The following is a 16,482-nucleotide window of genomic DNA, read 5'->3' on the forward strand; positions in this document are numbered from 1 at the left end:
CCTCTGAGTCTAAAGTAAAAGGAAGAGAAACACCTGTTGGTGCAGATGACAGTCACAGTCTGGACAAGAGTGGTGGTCTCAGTCCTGTCGAGGTTCTGGTTCTCCTCTGGATCTGACAGGTGGTCCCAGAAGTCCCCAAACCCCAAGATTCTATACCCTCTGGTTCAGATGGGAACACCCAGTACGTCCCCCAGAGAGGGGAGTTCCACAATGGGTGATCTGACTGTGTCAGTCATGGGGTATATTTGGAGTTGTTGATGGCCCATGAGCAGACATGACCCCTCAGGCTGGGTGTGAAGGCACTCACGACTCCCCAGAGGGGAGTTATCACAGCTCCTCTCTCACAGGTGTCTTTCACACCCAGCACAGATCCTGGGGGGTGTGCCCTGGGGAGCTGCTGCAAATGGTCCATTATTAACAGTTCATGAGAAATGACACAGGGGGTTTAGAATACACAGCTTTGGTCACACCCAGACAGTGATAAACTGGTCTCAGTTTGCTGAACTAGGACAGTTGTGTAGTTGCTAATTAAGTATTTGCCAGCAGTTGGATTACGTCTCCTAATACAGACCACCGTACAGGCTCTCATTCCATCTGGTGGGTTTAGTGGCTCAGATCAATCCCAAAACTTGGTAGCTCGAGCTGGTGCCTCAGCAGAGGGACCTGAACAAAGAAATCCCTGGGCAGGTCCACCCTTACGATCTAAACTGCCCATCCTGCACACAACAGTCTGCACCAATAGAAATATCAGCAGCTGAGGTCTTGTCACTCTGCAATGGATTTGCTGTTTTGTTGCCAAGTGTTTGTCACAGGGTTATTGGTAAAACTGACCGAATTATTGAGGCCAACATTCAAAACTTAATTTTTAGTCATTTATTGCAGCAACAATAGACAAATAATTCACGGCAGCAACTATTAGACAAAGAAGCAAACAGGACATCCTAGGAAATGCCCTGGGCGACCAGCTTAGGAGCCCAGTGCTCCCAGCTGGCTCGCAAAGGATACAAGTTATAGGCTTGGTTTTTATAGACTGTGATTGTTCCTTGTTGTCGCCCCTAATTCAGGTGGGTCTGAAGGACCAGCCTACAAGTTTCGTTTTCACCTTAAAAGGACATGTTTCCAGCCTCAGCCTATGGAATCAGACCTCCGTACCTGGGGCGGGGTCACTTAAGGAGATATATACCTGTATTTTTGAATAAACTTTGGATCTTGCTTGCACATCATACTGGTGTGTGTGGTCTCACTAGCGCCTGGTCTGTAACATCTGGTGGACCTCGACGTGATTCAAGACATGAAAGCCATCTGCAGACCTGCCTAGACCCTTAAGTAGTGGCCCCTGAGAGCTGCTGTTCCCCAGTTTTCTGGGAGGTTTGTGTATAGGCCCCTGAGAGCTTCTGTCTCCTGTAAACTCGGGAGGTTTTGGAAGTGGCCTTTGAGAGCTGCTGGAAGAACGTGGACTGAAAGAAAAAACCATGACCTTCAAACAGTTTTTTGGAAGTGGCCTTTGAGAGCTGCTGGAAGAACGTGGACTGAAAGAAAAAACCATGACCTTCAAACCAGTGAGTTAAACATGGGAAATTCCAAGTTGACTAAGACGAACTTATTGCTTGATAAATTTGAAAAATTAGTACTTGTTACAAAAACATTGAAAGACAAGCCTTACAAAAATTTCTGGACTGGTGCTTTAGTCAGGGCATTTAACCGATGCCAGCTCCACGCTTTCCATAGAATTGTGTGACAATATCGGGGCAGATTTGTGGAATTTATCACAAATTGCCCCCGAAGATCTCTTGCCGCTTATCCCATCACATACAGCTATAAGGAAAATGCTGTTAGAGGTAGATCGAGCCCGAAAAAACTCAAGCTACCTGAGAGAAGGGAAAAGAGTCTCCTTTTGCAGAGCGACTTTTCCCCTGAGCACCCTTCTGCACCGCCGTGGGCGCCGCCGTTCGCGGAGCCCCCGCCGCGGTACCCTTCTGCACCGCCCGTGCCGCCCGTCGGACCCCCGCTGCCGTTCCCTTCGGCATCGCCACCGCCCTATCCGCAAGCGCGGAGCCCGGAGCCGAGCCGCGGAGCCAGCGCTGTGCCATGCCCGTCGTTGCCGCCCGCCCCCGCTCCGGGAGATCCGACGAGACCACACCAGCCATGGGACCAAGGCTTTTCCACGCCGTTCGTCGCCGCAAACAGCAGAGATATCCAACAGTACCAAGGAGTAAGTGATTTTAATTCATGTTCCAAGTCCGCGGTAGAGCTGCGCGCCATAGCTGAGTTTGAAACCGAAACCATGAGAGGCTTTGAAAACCTCATGGAAATGCCCGCGAAATCAAACAAAGGGATTGCGTGCGCTTACCACGAGGCGCCAGGACCGCCCCATTCCCCTCCCTACAGTATGCCCATCAAGGCGCATGCGCGAGGCGCAGGTGCCCCCACAGCCCGCAGGTGCCGGGGTCGGCTCCACGTCGGCTCAACGGGAGGAATCGGCCCGCCCCCACGGCAGATCAGTTCCCGCGCCACCCCCACCACCTCCAGCGTGGATAGATTGCGTCATGGAGAGGGGAGAGGCCCCTCCCCAGTGGAGCGGAGCCAGCAAAGCCCACCCTGCGCGTTCCATCCACTGTGCGCCGTCCACAGTGCGTGCGTCCCGAGAGCAAGTTCCCACAGCGACGGGCGCGCGGGACCCAGGCCCTGCAGCGCCGGCAGGGGCTTCCCCTGCACCGGCAACCCAGTACCTGCAGTCTTCATCATTGACAGCCACACCCACCAGCTGCATCCCAGCAGCAATGGCGCAGGAAGAAGCCTCTGTTTGGGACATGATGGCGGGAGCCGGGAATCGCGAGGTAGTTAACTTAATTTCAAAGCCTTCTGATACCCAGGTACCAGATTCGGTAGATGGAGCAACAGCGCCACCTCGCGACCTCACATTTAACAGCCAGCAAAGGTACAAAGAGTCTCTTTGGCGGCTGACACAGGTACACCTTCACCTTCCCTGCGACCTCTGGTTTCTGCGCCTCTGATGAACACTACACAAGGCTCAAAATGGGAACCACTTGATTGGAAAATTGCACAAAAAATACACACTATAGTCTTTCAATACGGCTATGACAATGCCTTAGTAAAAAACCAAATCACTGCCTTCATAAAATAGAATAACATAGTTCCAGCAGACAGTAATTAATGGAGTTTATTCTACCTCCTACTGCTTATATGATATTTCTACAGAAATGGAAAGAGCAGCTAGTGGAGGAACAGGAAAAAAATATACACTTAGAAACTGGACATCCCTTAAAATTAGCATCTTTAGACCAGCTAATGGGATCAGGAGCTTATGAAGACCCACAAACACAAGCTGCATTACATTTTCATATTCTGCAACAGTCAAAGAATGCTGCTTTGACTGCATTCTCTAATCTGCCTAAGAAGGGAAAACCTCTACCTTATATGCAAATAATGCAGAAACCTGGACAAACATGTATGGAATTTGTAGACAAAGTAAAAGAAGCCCTGGACATGGCTCCAAATCTTACCCCTGAAATGAAACCAGTATTATTGAAAGATCTGGTAATTAATAATGCCAATCCTCAATGCAAACAGCTCATAGCCTCTCTACCAGCTACAGCTACTTTGGTACAGTTAATTGAAGCCTGTGCCAGATTGCCCTGGGTAGAGGAGGAAGAAAAAGCAAAGCTACATCCCTCTGCCCTAGCCACAGCTCTTAACAAACAATCTACCCAAAAAAGGGGGAAAAGACCCTGGAGTTTAACAACAAAATCTTGTCCAGCACAACCAAAATATAGCAGAACTCAAAGCTTCACCGGGAAATGTAACCGTTGTCACAGGCTTGGCCACAGGGCCCAGGATTGTCATTCTAGATATAAAAAGGATGGCATTCCTCAACAAACATGGGGTGGGGAGCTGGGCCTCCAGAAAACCAGAGGGGCTACAGGCCATGGGGCACAGCCAGTCAAATACCTCATAGAAACTGGAGCCAAGCTGCCTTCCCCATATGGCAACCACAACCACAAGCAGTAGTAGCCTAGGACTAGTCATTGACTGTCCAATCAAACAAGAACAGTCCAGTTCAAGAGCATGTTGCTTAGTCTGTCTCTCCAAGTTACAAACAAATCCTAAAAGCTGTAATTTTGGTATTTCAGCATTTCTCTCATCAGCCCGTTAACCTTGTTGTCGATTCTCTGTATGTAGCAGGAATTGTTACTAGAATTTCCCGTTCCTTATTAGGGTACGTTTCAAATTCAAAACTGCAACCCTTGTTCATCACATTATGGAATTTAGTTGAACATCATCAGCACCCTTTCTGTGTACTCACATTCACAGTCACTCAGATGGAGAAGGCATACTTGTTCAAGGTAATGCATTTATTGATCAGGCTGTTTCTGCTGCTGCAGTCACAACACCAACTCCTTTTGAACAAGCTACCCGGTCACATTCCTTTTCCCACCAATCAGCTAAAGCCATACATAATGAATTTTCTCTGTCACGATCACAAGCCAGGGCTATTATTGCTTCCTGCCCTGACTGTGCCAAAATAGCACCCATTCAATCTGGAGGAGTGAACCCACGAGGGTTAGAAGCTCGGAAAATTTGGCAAACTGATGTTACTGAAATTGTATCTTTTGGACATTTAAGGTACGTTCATGTGTCAGCTGACACCTGTTCTAAAGCAATGTGGGGCAGTGCTGACGTCTCCACTGCTGCCAAGGCATGTATTAAACATTGGCTTAGTGCTTTTGCAGCATTGGGTAAGCCTGACATTATCAAAACAGATAATGCTCCAGCATATAAAGGCAAAATATGTGGCACCTTTTTTAATCAATGGCAGATTAATCATGTCACTGGCATCCCCCATAACTCTGGAGGACAAGCAATCATTGAACGCCACCACCAAGATTTAAAACGCATGGTGTCAGTTTTAAAAAGAGAGGGGGAAATGGAGATGCGTAGCCCACAGAATGTGCTGATGAAAGCTTGTTATGTTTTAAATTGGTTAAACCCAAGGGAGACTAATGATCCCCCAATTTTTTTCACGCTTCTCAGAAAATTTACAGAATTTCTCAGCCTCAGATGTTCAAGTTGCAGTGTATCAACCTGCCTCGAACATATGGAAAGGTCCCTTTCAGCTGATAACGTGGGGCCGTGGATACGCTTGAGTATCTTCGGATCAAGGCAGTGAGTGGATACCAGCAAAATGGGTAAAGCCCTGGATCTGAAAAGACCCAGCCAAATCTGCAGGGAACAACATGCCTGTTAACCCTACAGATGGCAGAGGATCCACAGCTCACTTAACAAGTAATGCTGACACATGAATCTGAGTACTAGTTAAAAGGTCTAACTTCTGACCAAAAGTTTAATTTCACTGTTCAAATAAGTTCACAAAGTGCCTGAAGTGACTGAATCTCAAGGCTTTTCTCAGTCTACGATGGCCACGTAGAACTGAGAATTGCTCTTGTGAAGTTGCATAGGGAATTAGCTCAGCTGGACTGAAGCTAACCCTTGATAAGTGAAGTCACTGCACTCAGACACTATTCATTAAATGTGTTGTTTTGTTTACCATGGTCAGTGTGGTGACGGCCACACGAAAGGACCAAGAAGTCTCACGTGACAAAAGTTTTCTTGTTTTGCACTGATTGTAATTTATGACAAATTACTGTGTTAGTTTTGTATTATGTTGTCTGTATTTTCATTTTGTTCTTTGAAACAAAAGGGGGAGATGATGTCGCCCCTAATTCAGGTGGGTCTGAAGGACCAGCCTACAAGTTTCGTTTTCACCTTAAAAGGACATGTTTCCAGCCTCAGCCTATGGAATCAGACCTCCGTACCTGGGGCGGGGTCACTTAAGGTGATATATACCTGTATTTTTGAATAAACTTGGGATCCTGCTTGTACATCAGACTGGTGTGTGCGATCTCACTAGCGCCTGGTCTGCAACAGTTCCTCTTTTTAGCTTAGGTTTTTTCATTATTGATAATGTCTTAGTCTGTATTTTTAATTAGTCCCTCCCAGCCTTGGCTTGTGATGGCTCTTGATCTTCATCTCATCAGGCTCGTGATAGCTCGTGATGTTCACCTCTGCGTAGGTTTGGCTCTGTTGCTGGGGGGTTGCTTTCTTTTGATTGGACATAGAGTGGTCTTAGGGTGGCTTCAGGCTCTTCTTCTCATGCACAGTTCACATGTATGATACGCCTGTACCAAGCATTGCACAATATGCTAAAAACAGTCCATTCTGTGGTTTAAGCCTTGCAAGTTCCTCAAAGGGGCGAGCACAGTCACAATGACATAACAAACTTTGCTTTATTAAAAGTAATACAAAAACTTTATATTGAATCATTAACTCAATTTAAGAAGGAAATTTTATATTGATCACTTCTCTATTACAACAGGGTCACCTTCATACCCCTGAGGTGGGTTTTGGTGAGATTTTCATCCTGTTGTGATGTGGTTGTTACAGCTCCCAGTCCAGGATCTCTGGGCTGTCAATACCAGCTGTGAATTTTTAAGCAATATTTAAGATTCAGCTTTTCCATTCAGTTATTAATGTTTAGATTGTCATCTCCAGATTCCCTATGATCCATCTTAGCCTTTCACAACACAGCCATCAAATTCTGAAAAACTTCAAAAATCTGTCTAACAATTCCAGCCACTTCTGTCAACTTTCAAAGAACAGAAACTGTGGCCCACCTGCTGTGGTCCCAACACTGCTACACAGCAGGACACACACTGAGCAGCCAGAGAGCTGAGGGCAAACACAAGGGCACAGATGGAGAGTGGGGAAGTGGAAAGAGCAGCTCTGAAAAGACCCAGTGCTGGTGCTGCCTGGCAGTGCTGCTGGGCTGATACTCTGTTTCTGTCCCTCTCTGCACAGAGGCTCTGCCCGTCCAGATTCACAGGAGCTTTCAAGGAATGAGTTTTGGCAAACAAGAATGCAGGATCCTTTCTTTTGCTAAAATGCACAGAGAAGATGATTCCTCATTTCCACAGTCTGTGAGTAAAATTTAGGACATAAAAAGTGAATTAGAAATGGGATAAATAGTGAAATTTCATTGTGCCCAATGTTAAGACACACAGAAGAAAGGAATCACCCCACAAACAGCCTCCATGAAAAACTTCACAAGTCAGACCGAGCCTGTAATGAGTTACATTATATTCTCTGGAGAAGAAATCAGGCAGTTTATTGCTTCTGAAATCTAAGCAGTCATCATTTTCCTCATGGCATCCTTGAGCTCCTGGTTTCTCAGGCTGTAGATGAGGGGGTTCAGGGCCAGAGGCACCACCGAGTACAGAACTGACAGTGCCAGATCCAGGGATGGGGAGGAGATGGAGGGAGGCTTCAAGTCAGCAAATGCTGCAGTGCTGAGAAACAGGGAGAGCACAGCCAGGTGAGGGAGGCACGTGGAAAAGGCTTTGTGCCGTCCCTGCTCCGAGGGGATCCTCAGCACAGCCCTGAAGATCTGCACATAGGAGAAAACTATGAAAACAAAAGAACAAAACACTACACAGGTACAAACAACAATAAGCCCAAGTTCCCTGAGGTAAGAATTTGAGCAGGAGAGCTTGAGGATGTGGGGGATTTCACAGAAGAACTGGCCCAGGGCATTTCCCTGGCACAGGGGCAGGGAAAATGTATTGGCTGTGTGCAGCAGAGCATTGAGAAAGCCACTGGCCCAGGCAGCTGCTGCCATGTGGGCACAAGCTCTGCTGCCCAGGAGGGTCCCATAGTGCAGGGGTTTGCAGATGGCAACGTAGCGGTCGTAGCACATGATGGTGAGGAGAGAGAATTCTGCTGACATAAAACAGACATAGAGAAAGACCTGTGCAGCACACCCTGCATAGGAGATGGTTCTGGTGTCCCAGAGGGAGTTGTGCATGGCTTTGGGGACAGTGGTGCAGATGGAGCCCAGGTCTGTGAGGGACAGGTTGAGCAGGAAGAAGTGCATGGGGGTGTGCAGGTGGTGGTCAGAGGCTACGGCGCTGATGATGAGGCCGTTGCCCAGGAGGGCAGCCAGGGAGATGCCCAGGAAGAGCCACAAGAGCAGGAGCTGCAGCTGCCGCGTGTCTGCCAAAGGCAGGAGGAGGAAGTGGCTGATGGAGCTGCTGTTGCACATCTATTGCTTCTTAGCAGAGGGTCTTCTCAGAAAAAGAAAAGAAAGATTATTAAGCATAGAGGTCAAAGTCAGTCTGTTTCTAACCAAAATCAAAGATGTCAAATGTTGCCAAATGTTTTGCCAAGGAGCCAGTTTTCCTCTGCTGCAGTGGGACATGGAAATCTTTTATCACAGCTCTGACATTCACAAGGTGTATCAGATGCAACCCATCTTGAATGCAAAAGTTTCATTTCTGCACTCATAACTCAGAAGACACATCTGATAAAAGTTCTTTTCCACTTAAAGAGCTCTCATTTTTCTTGCCCAGCACAAAGTGCCCAGCAGAGCTCAGGGAAGTGCCCCCAGAGCTGCATGAACGCCACCCCTCCCACACCCCCCATCCCCAAGGGGTGCCTTGAGGGCACTTTTCCCCCACTCCCTGCCCAGGCCTTTGCTGCCTGGAGCTGCTTCCCTGTGCCCAGGGCTGGGCCCTGGCAGTGCTCCCAGAGCCCATCCCAGCCCTGGGTGCTCAGCTCTGCCCTGCAGAACCCTCCCAGCACAGGGCACTGCCCAGGGGCAGCTCTGGCTGTGCAGGCTCTGATGGGATCGTCTGAGCAACTCCGAGGAGGCTGGAAAAGTGACACTGATGATGAGTTTAAGGCACAGTGTGGTGGTTGCAGAGATTTCCTTAAAGTAAAATGTTTGGAGATTCAGAGCTTTCTCATGAACTGAGAAATTAATTTCTGTGTCCCACTGCCCACACAGAAACCTTGGAGCAAAAGATAGAAAGGACATAAAGAACACGCAGCCCCCAACTTCCAATGTTTCATTTAAACTTCCCTGTTTTAATGCCTTTAGTGATCTGCAGCTGTGAACAGCTGTGAAACCTGCCCTCACCTGCCAGAGATTGCTCCTTTCCCACAGCCCTGTGAGCAGCTCCCCGGGCCAGCTGAGAGCTGACCCTGGCAGGCAGCAGAGTCCCTGCCCCAGCACAGCACCCTGGGCTGCAGGACCCTGCTCTGCACCAGTCCTGGGCACCCCTGGCTGCACCCCCTAGCTCCAAAGCTATTCCAAAGTGTCCCTGAATAGCCCCCTCCTGACACATCCCAGCAGCTGGGGCTGTGCCAGCCTTAGGAGATGCCTCCAGGAGCTGCCCCTGCACTGCCCTGCACCCACAGACTCACCGTATCCAGCACTGCAAGGATTTCTCTTCCAAGAGCTCTCAGTCATCCTGCCAATCCTGAGCACATTTAAGCTCTGTCTGTGCCCCACTCGTGTCCCTGAGATGCCCTGTCAGTGCCCAGATCCCTGCTGGGCTGTGCACAGGAGCTGCTCCTGGGCAGAGCTGTCTCTCTGCAGCGCTGCCCGCTTGCCAGGAGCTCCCTGTGTGCCAGGAGCCCGGCCCAGCTCAGAGGCACAGCAACAGCCCAGGGCATTTAATGACCCTCTGGGGGCACTGATGTTGTTTACATTAGACTCAGTCCATATGAGTAAGTTTAAACAACTTCTCAAGAAGTCAGAGTGAGATTGAAACACTGAACCATCCTGTAGTCCTAATGGGTCCCACTGAGGGACAGGACTGAGAAAGTGTCCCAAGATTCCAGTTAGAGGAGAAAACTGGCAGAGTAATGACAAGTATGGACAAAAGAGAGATGGCTCTGATGCTGAGGAAACTTGGATGTGTTTCAAAATCTAAAGGACTGAACCCTGACACCCAGCCCCTGGGAAGTAGGATCCTGTCCCTGCCTCATTCCTCAGGGCTCTTCCTGGGGCACTGGGATGTGGGGATGTGAAATGCCAAGGGCAGGAGGATGGGTTGGCACCTCCCAGGCTGCTGAAGAGGGACAAGGAGGCAATGAGGCCCCAGGGCTGCATGGTCACTTGTCTCCTCATGCCATCAGTGGCACACACAGCAGCCATGGCCAAAGGCCTGCACAAGTTGGCTCTGGCAGGGCCTTTCAGCTTCTGCACATCCCTGTCTCCTCTCCAGCCCAGGCTGTCCTACAGTGTCCAAGCCCTGCCCCTTTCCCTGCAGGCTGTTGTCATCCCCCTGACTGCCCCACCTGGCTGGCACCTTCCTGCACTGACATCTCTCCCTCCTCCCTGCTCTTCCATAAAGCCTTGGGCTGATCCAGGCTCCTTCTGGGGGATGTGTTTCACCACAGCTCTGACCTTGGAAAGAAATTCCTTTCTCCCTGTTTCCTGTCTGCACCTCCTCCATTGCCCTTGGTGACCTTATTTCTTTCTCATTCTATTTCCAACTGCAAAGGGAAAAAAAAGCTCCACCATCTCTGAAACCACCACTGTGTCACTGCTGAACCTCATGGAATGAAGAGTCCATTTTGGCTCTGTGGGGCCTCATGGAATGAAAAGAAACCTGAGATACTGTGGAAATTCATGGAATCAGGGGACCATAGTGACATTGGGAAAGCCCATGGAATCCAAGGTGTCTTGAGACTTTGTGGAATCTCATTGTGTCACAGAAAATATGGAAGGCTTAGACAAAGGTTATTAGAGAAGGCACCTCATTGAGCTATGAGGTGCAGAAAGGACCCCATTGCTTTCTAAACCCTTCTTAGAGAGGAGCCTGAGTGTGACAGGGTCCAATCTTAGCCTCAGGTTTACATTGGGGTTAAAATTTAGGGAGTTATTGAGATGTGATTGAATCACTTCTCCTGCAGGTTTTAATGATGGCATATCAGATGTACTTATATCAAATGTATTATTTATTATGATAAATGGACAGAGAAAGAAACAGATAAGTGAACAGATTAAAGATCTAAATCAGAAATATTTACTACACTGTGGAAAAGCTAAAAACCTCCTAGTATAGTATATTATAGCCTAAAATAGTGCAGTGCACTGTATCAAAAGAATTCTTTTAAAGCAGTTGTATCAAAGCCAGCAAAAAAGAAACAATCATTCAGCAGGGATTGTTGTAATTTACCACACAGATAAAGAGGGCAGATCTCTGTCCTTCCCTTAACCCCTGGGCAGTGACCATGAAGAACCCTCCTTCTTCATGGGAGAAGCTCCACACACTTCAAGGCAGTCTGTGGAAGGATGTGCCATATGAGAGTTGGGCTGGGATTTAAAGTTACACAGTGAGGGATTGCAGGTCCTGTATTTCCAGGCCAGTGAGCAGCTTATCTGTCAGCTCCTGTTTCAAAAAGCAGGATGTGTATTTGCAGTTTGGTGAACCAGGCTGGTTTCAGCAGAATTCAACACCAAACCAGCACCTTGGTGCCAGCAGTAACTCAGCACAGAGAGCCTGCACTGTTTGCATTCTCTGAGCAGATTCTGGGCCTGATCAGGGTACAACATCCCGTCACTGTCCATAAGGCTCTGCAGAGCCACAGTGGCACCTTGATGCCATGAGGTTCCAAAATGTCCTGGGGTTGATCTGGTTCCAGGAGGCCCCACAAAAGACAAAGGCCCCTTGGTTCAATGAGATTCTGAAAAGTCTCAGTGTTCCCTGTGTTCCCTGAGGCCCTGCAGTGTCATGGTGGCCCCGTATCTCCAAGAGGTTCCACAGTGTCCCTGTGTCCATTTGGTTTGGTGAGGCCTCAAGTGTCACAGTGGCCCATTGACTCCTTGATGTTCAGAAATGTTCAGATTTCCTTTGGTTCTATGAGAATCTGAAGTGTCACAATGTCCCTTTGGTTCCATGAGGTTCTGTGGTGTCACAATGGCCCTTTGGTTCCATGAGGTTCTGTGGTGTCACAATGTCCCTTTGGTTCCATGAGGTTCTGTGTTGTCACAATGTCCCTTTGGTTCCATGAGGTTCTGTGGTGTCACAATGTCCCTTTGGTTCCATGAGGTTCCACACTGCACTTGCAGGAACACACATGGGTGGATGTTGCCCCACCTGCAGAGCTGCCTCCAGCTCTGGGGTCCCAGCACAGGTGGCTGTTGGAATGAGTGCAGAGGAGGCACCAAGATGATCAGTGGGATGGAGCAGCTCTGCCATGAGGAAATGCTGAGAGAACTGGGATTGTTCAGCCTGGAGAAGAGAACCTTTGGGGTGACCAAATTGTGTCCTTCCAGGACCCAAAGGGAGCAAACAAGAAAGATGGACACAGACTGTTTACAAGGACCTGGAGTGACAGGACAAGAGGGAATGGCTTCACACTGACAGAGAGCAGGTTCAGATGAGATATTAGGAAGAAATTCTTCCCTATGAGGGTGCTGAGGAACTGGCACAGGTTTCCCAGAGAAGCTGTGGCTGCCCCATCCCTGGAGTGTTCAAGGCCAGGTTGGACTGAGCTCTGGGCAATGAGGCCTAGTGGAAGGTGTCCCTGTCCATGTCACTGGGGTTGGAATTAGATGATCTTTTAAGGTCTCTGAAACTCAGGACATTCTATGATTCTGAGTTACTTCAGGTAACTGTGAAAGAGCCCAACATCTTGATCCAGCTTGGGAAAATGTCATCTTCCAAAAGGGGGAATTAAAAGCAGTAATGCAAAAACATCCATCAGGTCCACCCCATAGAAAGGGCAAGTGATATTTCTTATGCTGTGGGTGCAGAAGGCAATAAGTGTTGGATTGTGCCTCAGAACACTCAAGCAGATCTAATCAAGTGCACCCACGAGCCAAGGCAAACACTGAGCAGAGTGAGGGACAGTGAGTGAGGGCCTGACATGCAGAAGGATGCAGATTGCTGGGGTAGGAAGTGCCTTTCCTGTTCCATGACCAGGGCACATCCCACTGGAGGAGAAGCCCCAGGGCAGCCCCAACACACTGAAGGCCACGGGCACAACTCAGAGTACTCGGTGAGCTTTTCATGCAGAGATGTTGTAAATTTCTCTTAGTTCCTTTGGAACTTCAGAGTTTTGAATTGTTCCTCCAAATACCATGAAATTCATGTCTTTAAAATGGCAGTTCATTCATTTGTATAAAGCTCTGGGGATTGGGTCACATCAAAATGCTGACATTGTGTATGCAGATATTTGCAGCACTGTGGTGAGGGTATTGGAGATATAGAAATGAAAGACTGATAAAATGGGTTGGGTTGGAAGAGACCTGAAAGAGCCTCTCGACCAACTTTCCCTTTCATTATCCAGGGACACCTTCCACGAGTTCAGGTTGCCCAAAGCTCCCAACCTTGGACACCTCCAGGGGCGGGTTTTTGCACTTAGTGGGCAACCTATTCCAGGCTCCTTCCACCTTCATATAAAATATTTCTTCCTGACATCCAATGTAAATCTCCCCTCAGTCAGTTTCAGGTACTGTGCCTTCTTCTGCCAATACAACCCTTGGCAAAAAGTGTCACTCCATCTTTCTTGGACAAGCAGCTCTGCATTGTCATGGCTAAACACGTGGAGAGGGACCAGAGATGGCCCATGAATGCACTTGGAGGCCTCAAGCACATGAGCAATAGATAAGGACTGAAAGCCCAGGGCTCAGTGGTGTGGAGACTGAGTAGAGCACAGGAGATGCCTGAGAGTGCTTGAAGTGCTCTCCACCATAGATGGTGAAACTTTCCTTTGTAGTGAGAAACAGCATGAGAAAGAAATAATGCCACCAAGGGCAGCTGGGGAGATTCAGGGTGGATATGAGGAGAAAGGAATTCCCCTCTGAGAGCAGTGCTGTGGGGCAACACGCCCCCAGAAAAAGTCTGGATCAGCCCAAGGCTTTGTATTCCAAGGAAGAGCCAGGGAGGAGGGAGAGATGTCAGTGCAAGAAGGTGCCAGCCAGGTGGGGCAGTCAGGGGGATGACAACAGCCTGCAGGGAAAGGGGCAGGGCATGGACACTGTAGGACAGTCTGGGCTGGAGAGGAGACAGGGATGTGCAGAAGCTGAAAGGCCCTGACAGAGCCAACTTGTGCAGGCCTTTGGCCATGGCTGCTGTGTGTGCCACTGATGGCATGAGGAGACAAGTGAGCCTTGCAGCCCTGGGGCCTCATTGCCTCCTTGTCCCTGTTCAGCAGCCCGGGAGGTGCCACCCCATACTCCTGCCCTTGGCATTTCACATCCCCACATCCCTGTGCCCCAGGAAGAGCCCTGAGGAATGAGAGGGAGGGACAGGATCTCCCTTTCCAGGGACTGGGTGGCATGGCTGTGACATTTCCTTAACGTGGTCAAGGTTTAGACCTCTGGATTAGTGAAACACATCCAGGTTTATTCAGCATCAGAGCCAACTTTACTTTGCCTGTCCCCAGCTGTCAGCACTACCTCCAGTTTTCTGCTCTAACTGGAACCTGGGGACATTTTCTCCTTTGTGTCCCTCACTGAGACCCATTCAAACTACAAGAAACTTTGGAGTTGCAACACGACTTTGAATTCCTGTGAGGTTTCCTCAAGTTCCACTCAGGGCCTGATGTTCAGGGAGTCAGGACCAAACTCCCACCAGGGTTTGTTCTTTAGATGCTGAGCTGGGCCGGGCTCCTGGCACACAGGGAGCTCCTGGCAAGCGGGCAGTGCTGCAGAGAGACAGCTCTGCCCAGGAGCAGCTCCTGTGCACAGCCCAGCAGGGCTCAGGGCACTGCCTGCAGACACCCAGGGCACAGCAGAGAAGTGAGAGAGAAGTTAAGCACAGTTTGGAAGAAGACAGAGGAAAGCTTGCTTATATCTCACTAGAGGAGAAATTATCACTCTGAAACAGTCAAACTTTCAGGAGGATAAACTTCAGTTCCTGGAGGGATCTCCTAAACTGGCACATCCTGCAGCTTTTAGGACCTTCCTGGAGGACTCTCCCAGTTCCTCCAGTGCAGAGGAGGTGGCCACACAGCAGAGCTGATTTTGCCTCCTGCACCATCCGAGGGACAGAGCAAGGCAATCCCTGTTCCCATTGTGTGCTGCAGGTCTGTGAAGGTGGGTGTGCAGCCAGGGGTGCCCAGGGCTGTGGTGCAGAGCAGGGTCCTGCAGCCCAGGGTGCTGTGCTGGGGCAGGGACTCTGCTGCCTGCCAGGGTCAGCTCTCAGCCAGCCCGGGGAGCTGCTCACAGGTCTGGGGAGAAGCTGTGGGAGGAAGGAGCAGCCCTGAGCAGGGCAGTGTCCTGCTGCTGAGAGGGTGCTGTGTGGGTCAGGGCTGCTCACAGCTCCAGATCCACCTGGGAAAGGCTCTGGATGACACTTTCTGAGAAGATGGTAAATCAGGGATTATTGTAATAAGGTGCTTTCCTGAGTGTGTTTTCAGTTTACTCCTTGGAGCAGGGTGAGATTGTTGGGGGATGAGAGAAGCACAATAGGAGGTGTAACCACAGAATCACAGAATCTTCTGACTTGGAAGGGACACACAAGGACCATGCACACAATGGTTGAACATGTACTGAGACTGCTGATATGTAACTCTGAGTCAGTCTGTCTCCTGGGATCCCCCTGAAATGCCTCAGCTATGGACAGCACCAGGATCACCTTTTCTGGGCCCCTCAGGGTTGTTGTGACCTGCCCTTTCCCACCTGCAAAGAGAACATGCCCCAGGCAGTGCCCTGCAGACAGGCAGGTTTCTGTAGGGTTGGGGTGAGTGCACAGAGGGTGGGATGGGACTGGGAGTGCTGAGAGGGAAAAGGCACCTGCCAGGAGGAAAATGTCCAGGCAGCAGGGATATGATCAGGGAATGAAGGGGAGCTAAAAGGAGAACTGCTGTGGGAAGGAGGGCACTGTTGGTGTCTGTGAGGTGGCACAGCTGGGTCAGGGTAACACTGTCCTCAGTGCCTGCTGTCTCTGCCCTGGTGTCTCAGAGAGAGAACCACAATATTTTCCTTTGTTTCTCTACAATTCTTATCTTGTTCTTATTGTCTTGTTCTCTCAGTGAGGCTCTGGGATTTGCAGCACCTGAGTCAGGCACTGCCCTTGTGATTCCTGTCATGCAGGTGTGTCCTTGCAATGGAATGTTCAACCTTTTCCTCTACACTCTTGGCTGCAGGCAAATCAGTGTGTGTGACAGGGGAATGAGCTGACTCTCCCTTAATGAGCCACCATCCCCAGGCCACTCAGGGGTCTCCTTGTCATGTCCTTCCAAGCACTGAGCTGCCCTCCTGGATGCAAATCTCTCCTATAGCACACTGGTGTTACCTGAATGCCCCATGGAGAAGCACAGAGATGTTACAACTGAGGAAATGCTGTTGGGTTTGTCAAATGAACTCTGTGTGTCTTTGGCAGAAGTCAGTCTTCATCAGAGACCTTCAGAAAGACTGAGACATTTAGTGATCCCTCTGCTCTCAGCATATTCTGGTTTCTTCTCAGGGTACATGGAAAGTGATTGTCCTCTGATCCCCAAAGGTGCAAACACAGGGCCATTTGGAGTGAGCCTGTCCAGCCACTCACCTTGCCCTGAGCCACAGGAATCCCTTTGCCTCCCACACCTCTCAGTGGCTCAGTCCGAGTGCAGCAGAAAGGCTGGGAATTTCTGACCTCAGAGAACCAGGCATGGAATGTGGGTAGGAAA

At 49.5% G+C, this 16,482-nt stretch overlaps 1 protein-coding gene across 1 annotated transcript; it reads right to left on the bottom strand.

Moving 5' to 3' along the window:
- Positions 1–7,198: 7,198 nt before the first annotated feature.
- On the bottom strand, positions 7,199–7,771 carry LOC139684072 (olfactory receptor 14J1-like). Its single transcript, XM_071579674.1, has one exon. The coding sequence runs from the start codon at positions 7,769–7,771 to the stop codon at positions 7,199–7,201; it is 573 nt and encodes a 190-aa protein (XP_071435775.1).
- Positions 7,772–16,482: the final 8,711 nt, after the last annotated feature.

The sequence above is a fragment of the Pithys albifrons genome, chromosome 31, assembly GCF_047495875.1.
Source record: "Pithys albifrons albifrons isolate INPA30051 chromosome 31, PitAlb_v1, whole genome shotgun sequence".
NCBI classification, from domain to species: domain Eukaryota; kingdom Metazoa; phylum Chordata; class Aves; order Passeriformes; family Thamnophilidae; genus Pithys; species Pithys albifrons.

Excerpts from the sequence above, each read along its gene's own strand:
- LOC139684072 (XM_071579674.1), bottom strand. The coding sequence starts at position 7,771 with ATGTGCTACGACCGCTACGTTGCCATCTGCAAACCCCTGCACTATGGG.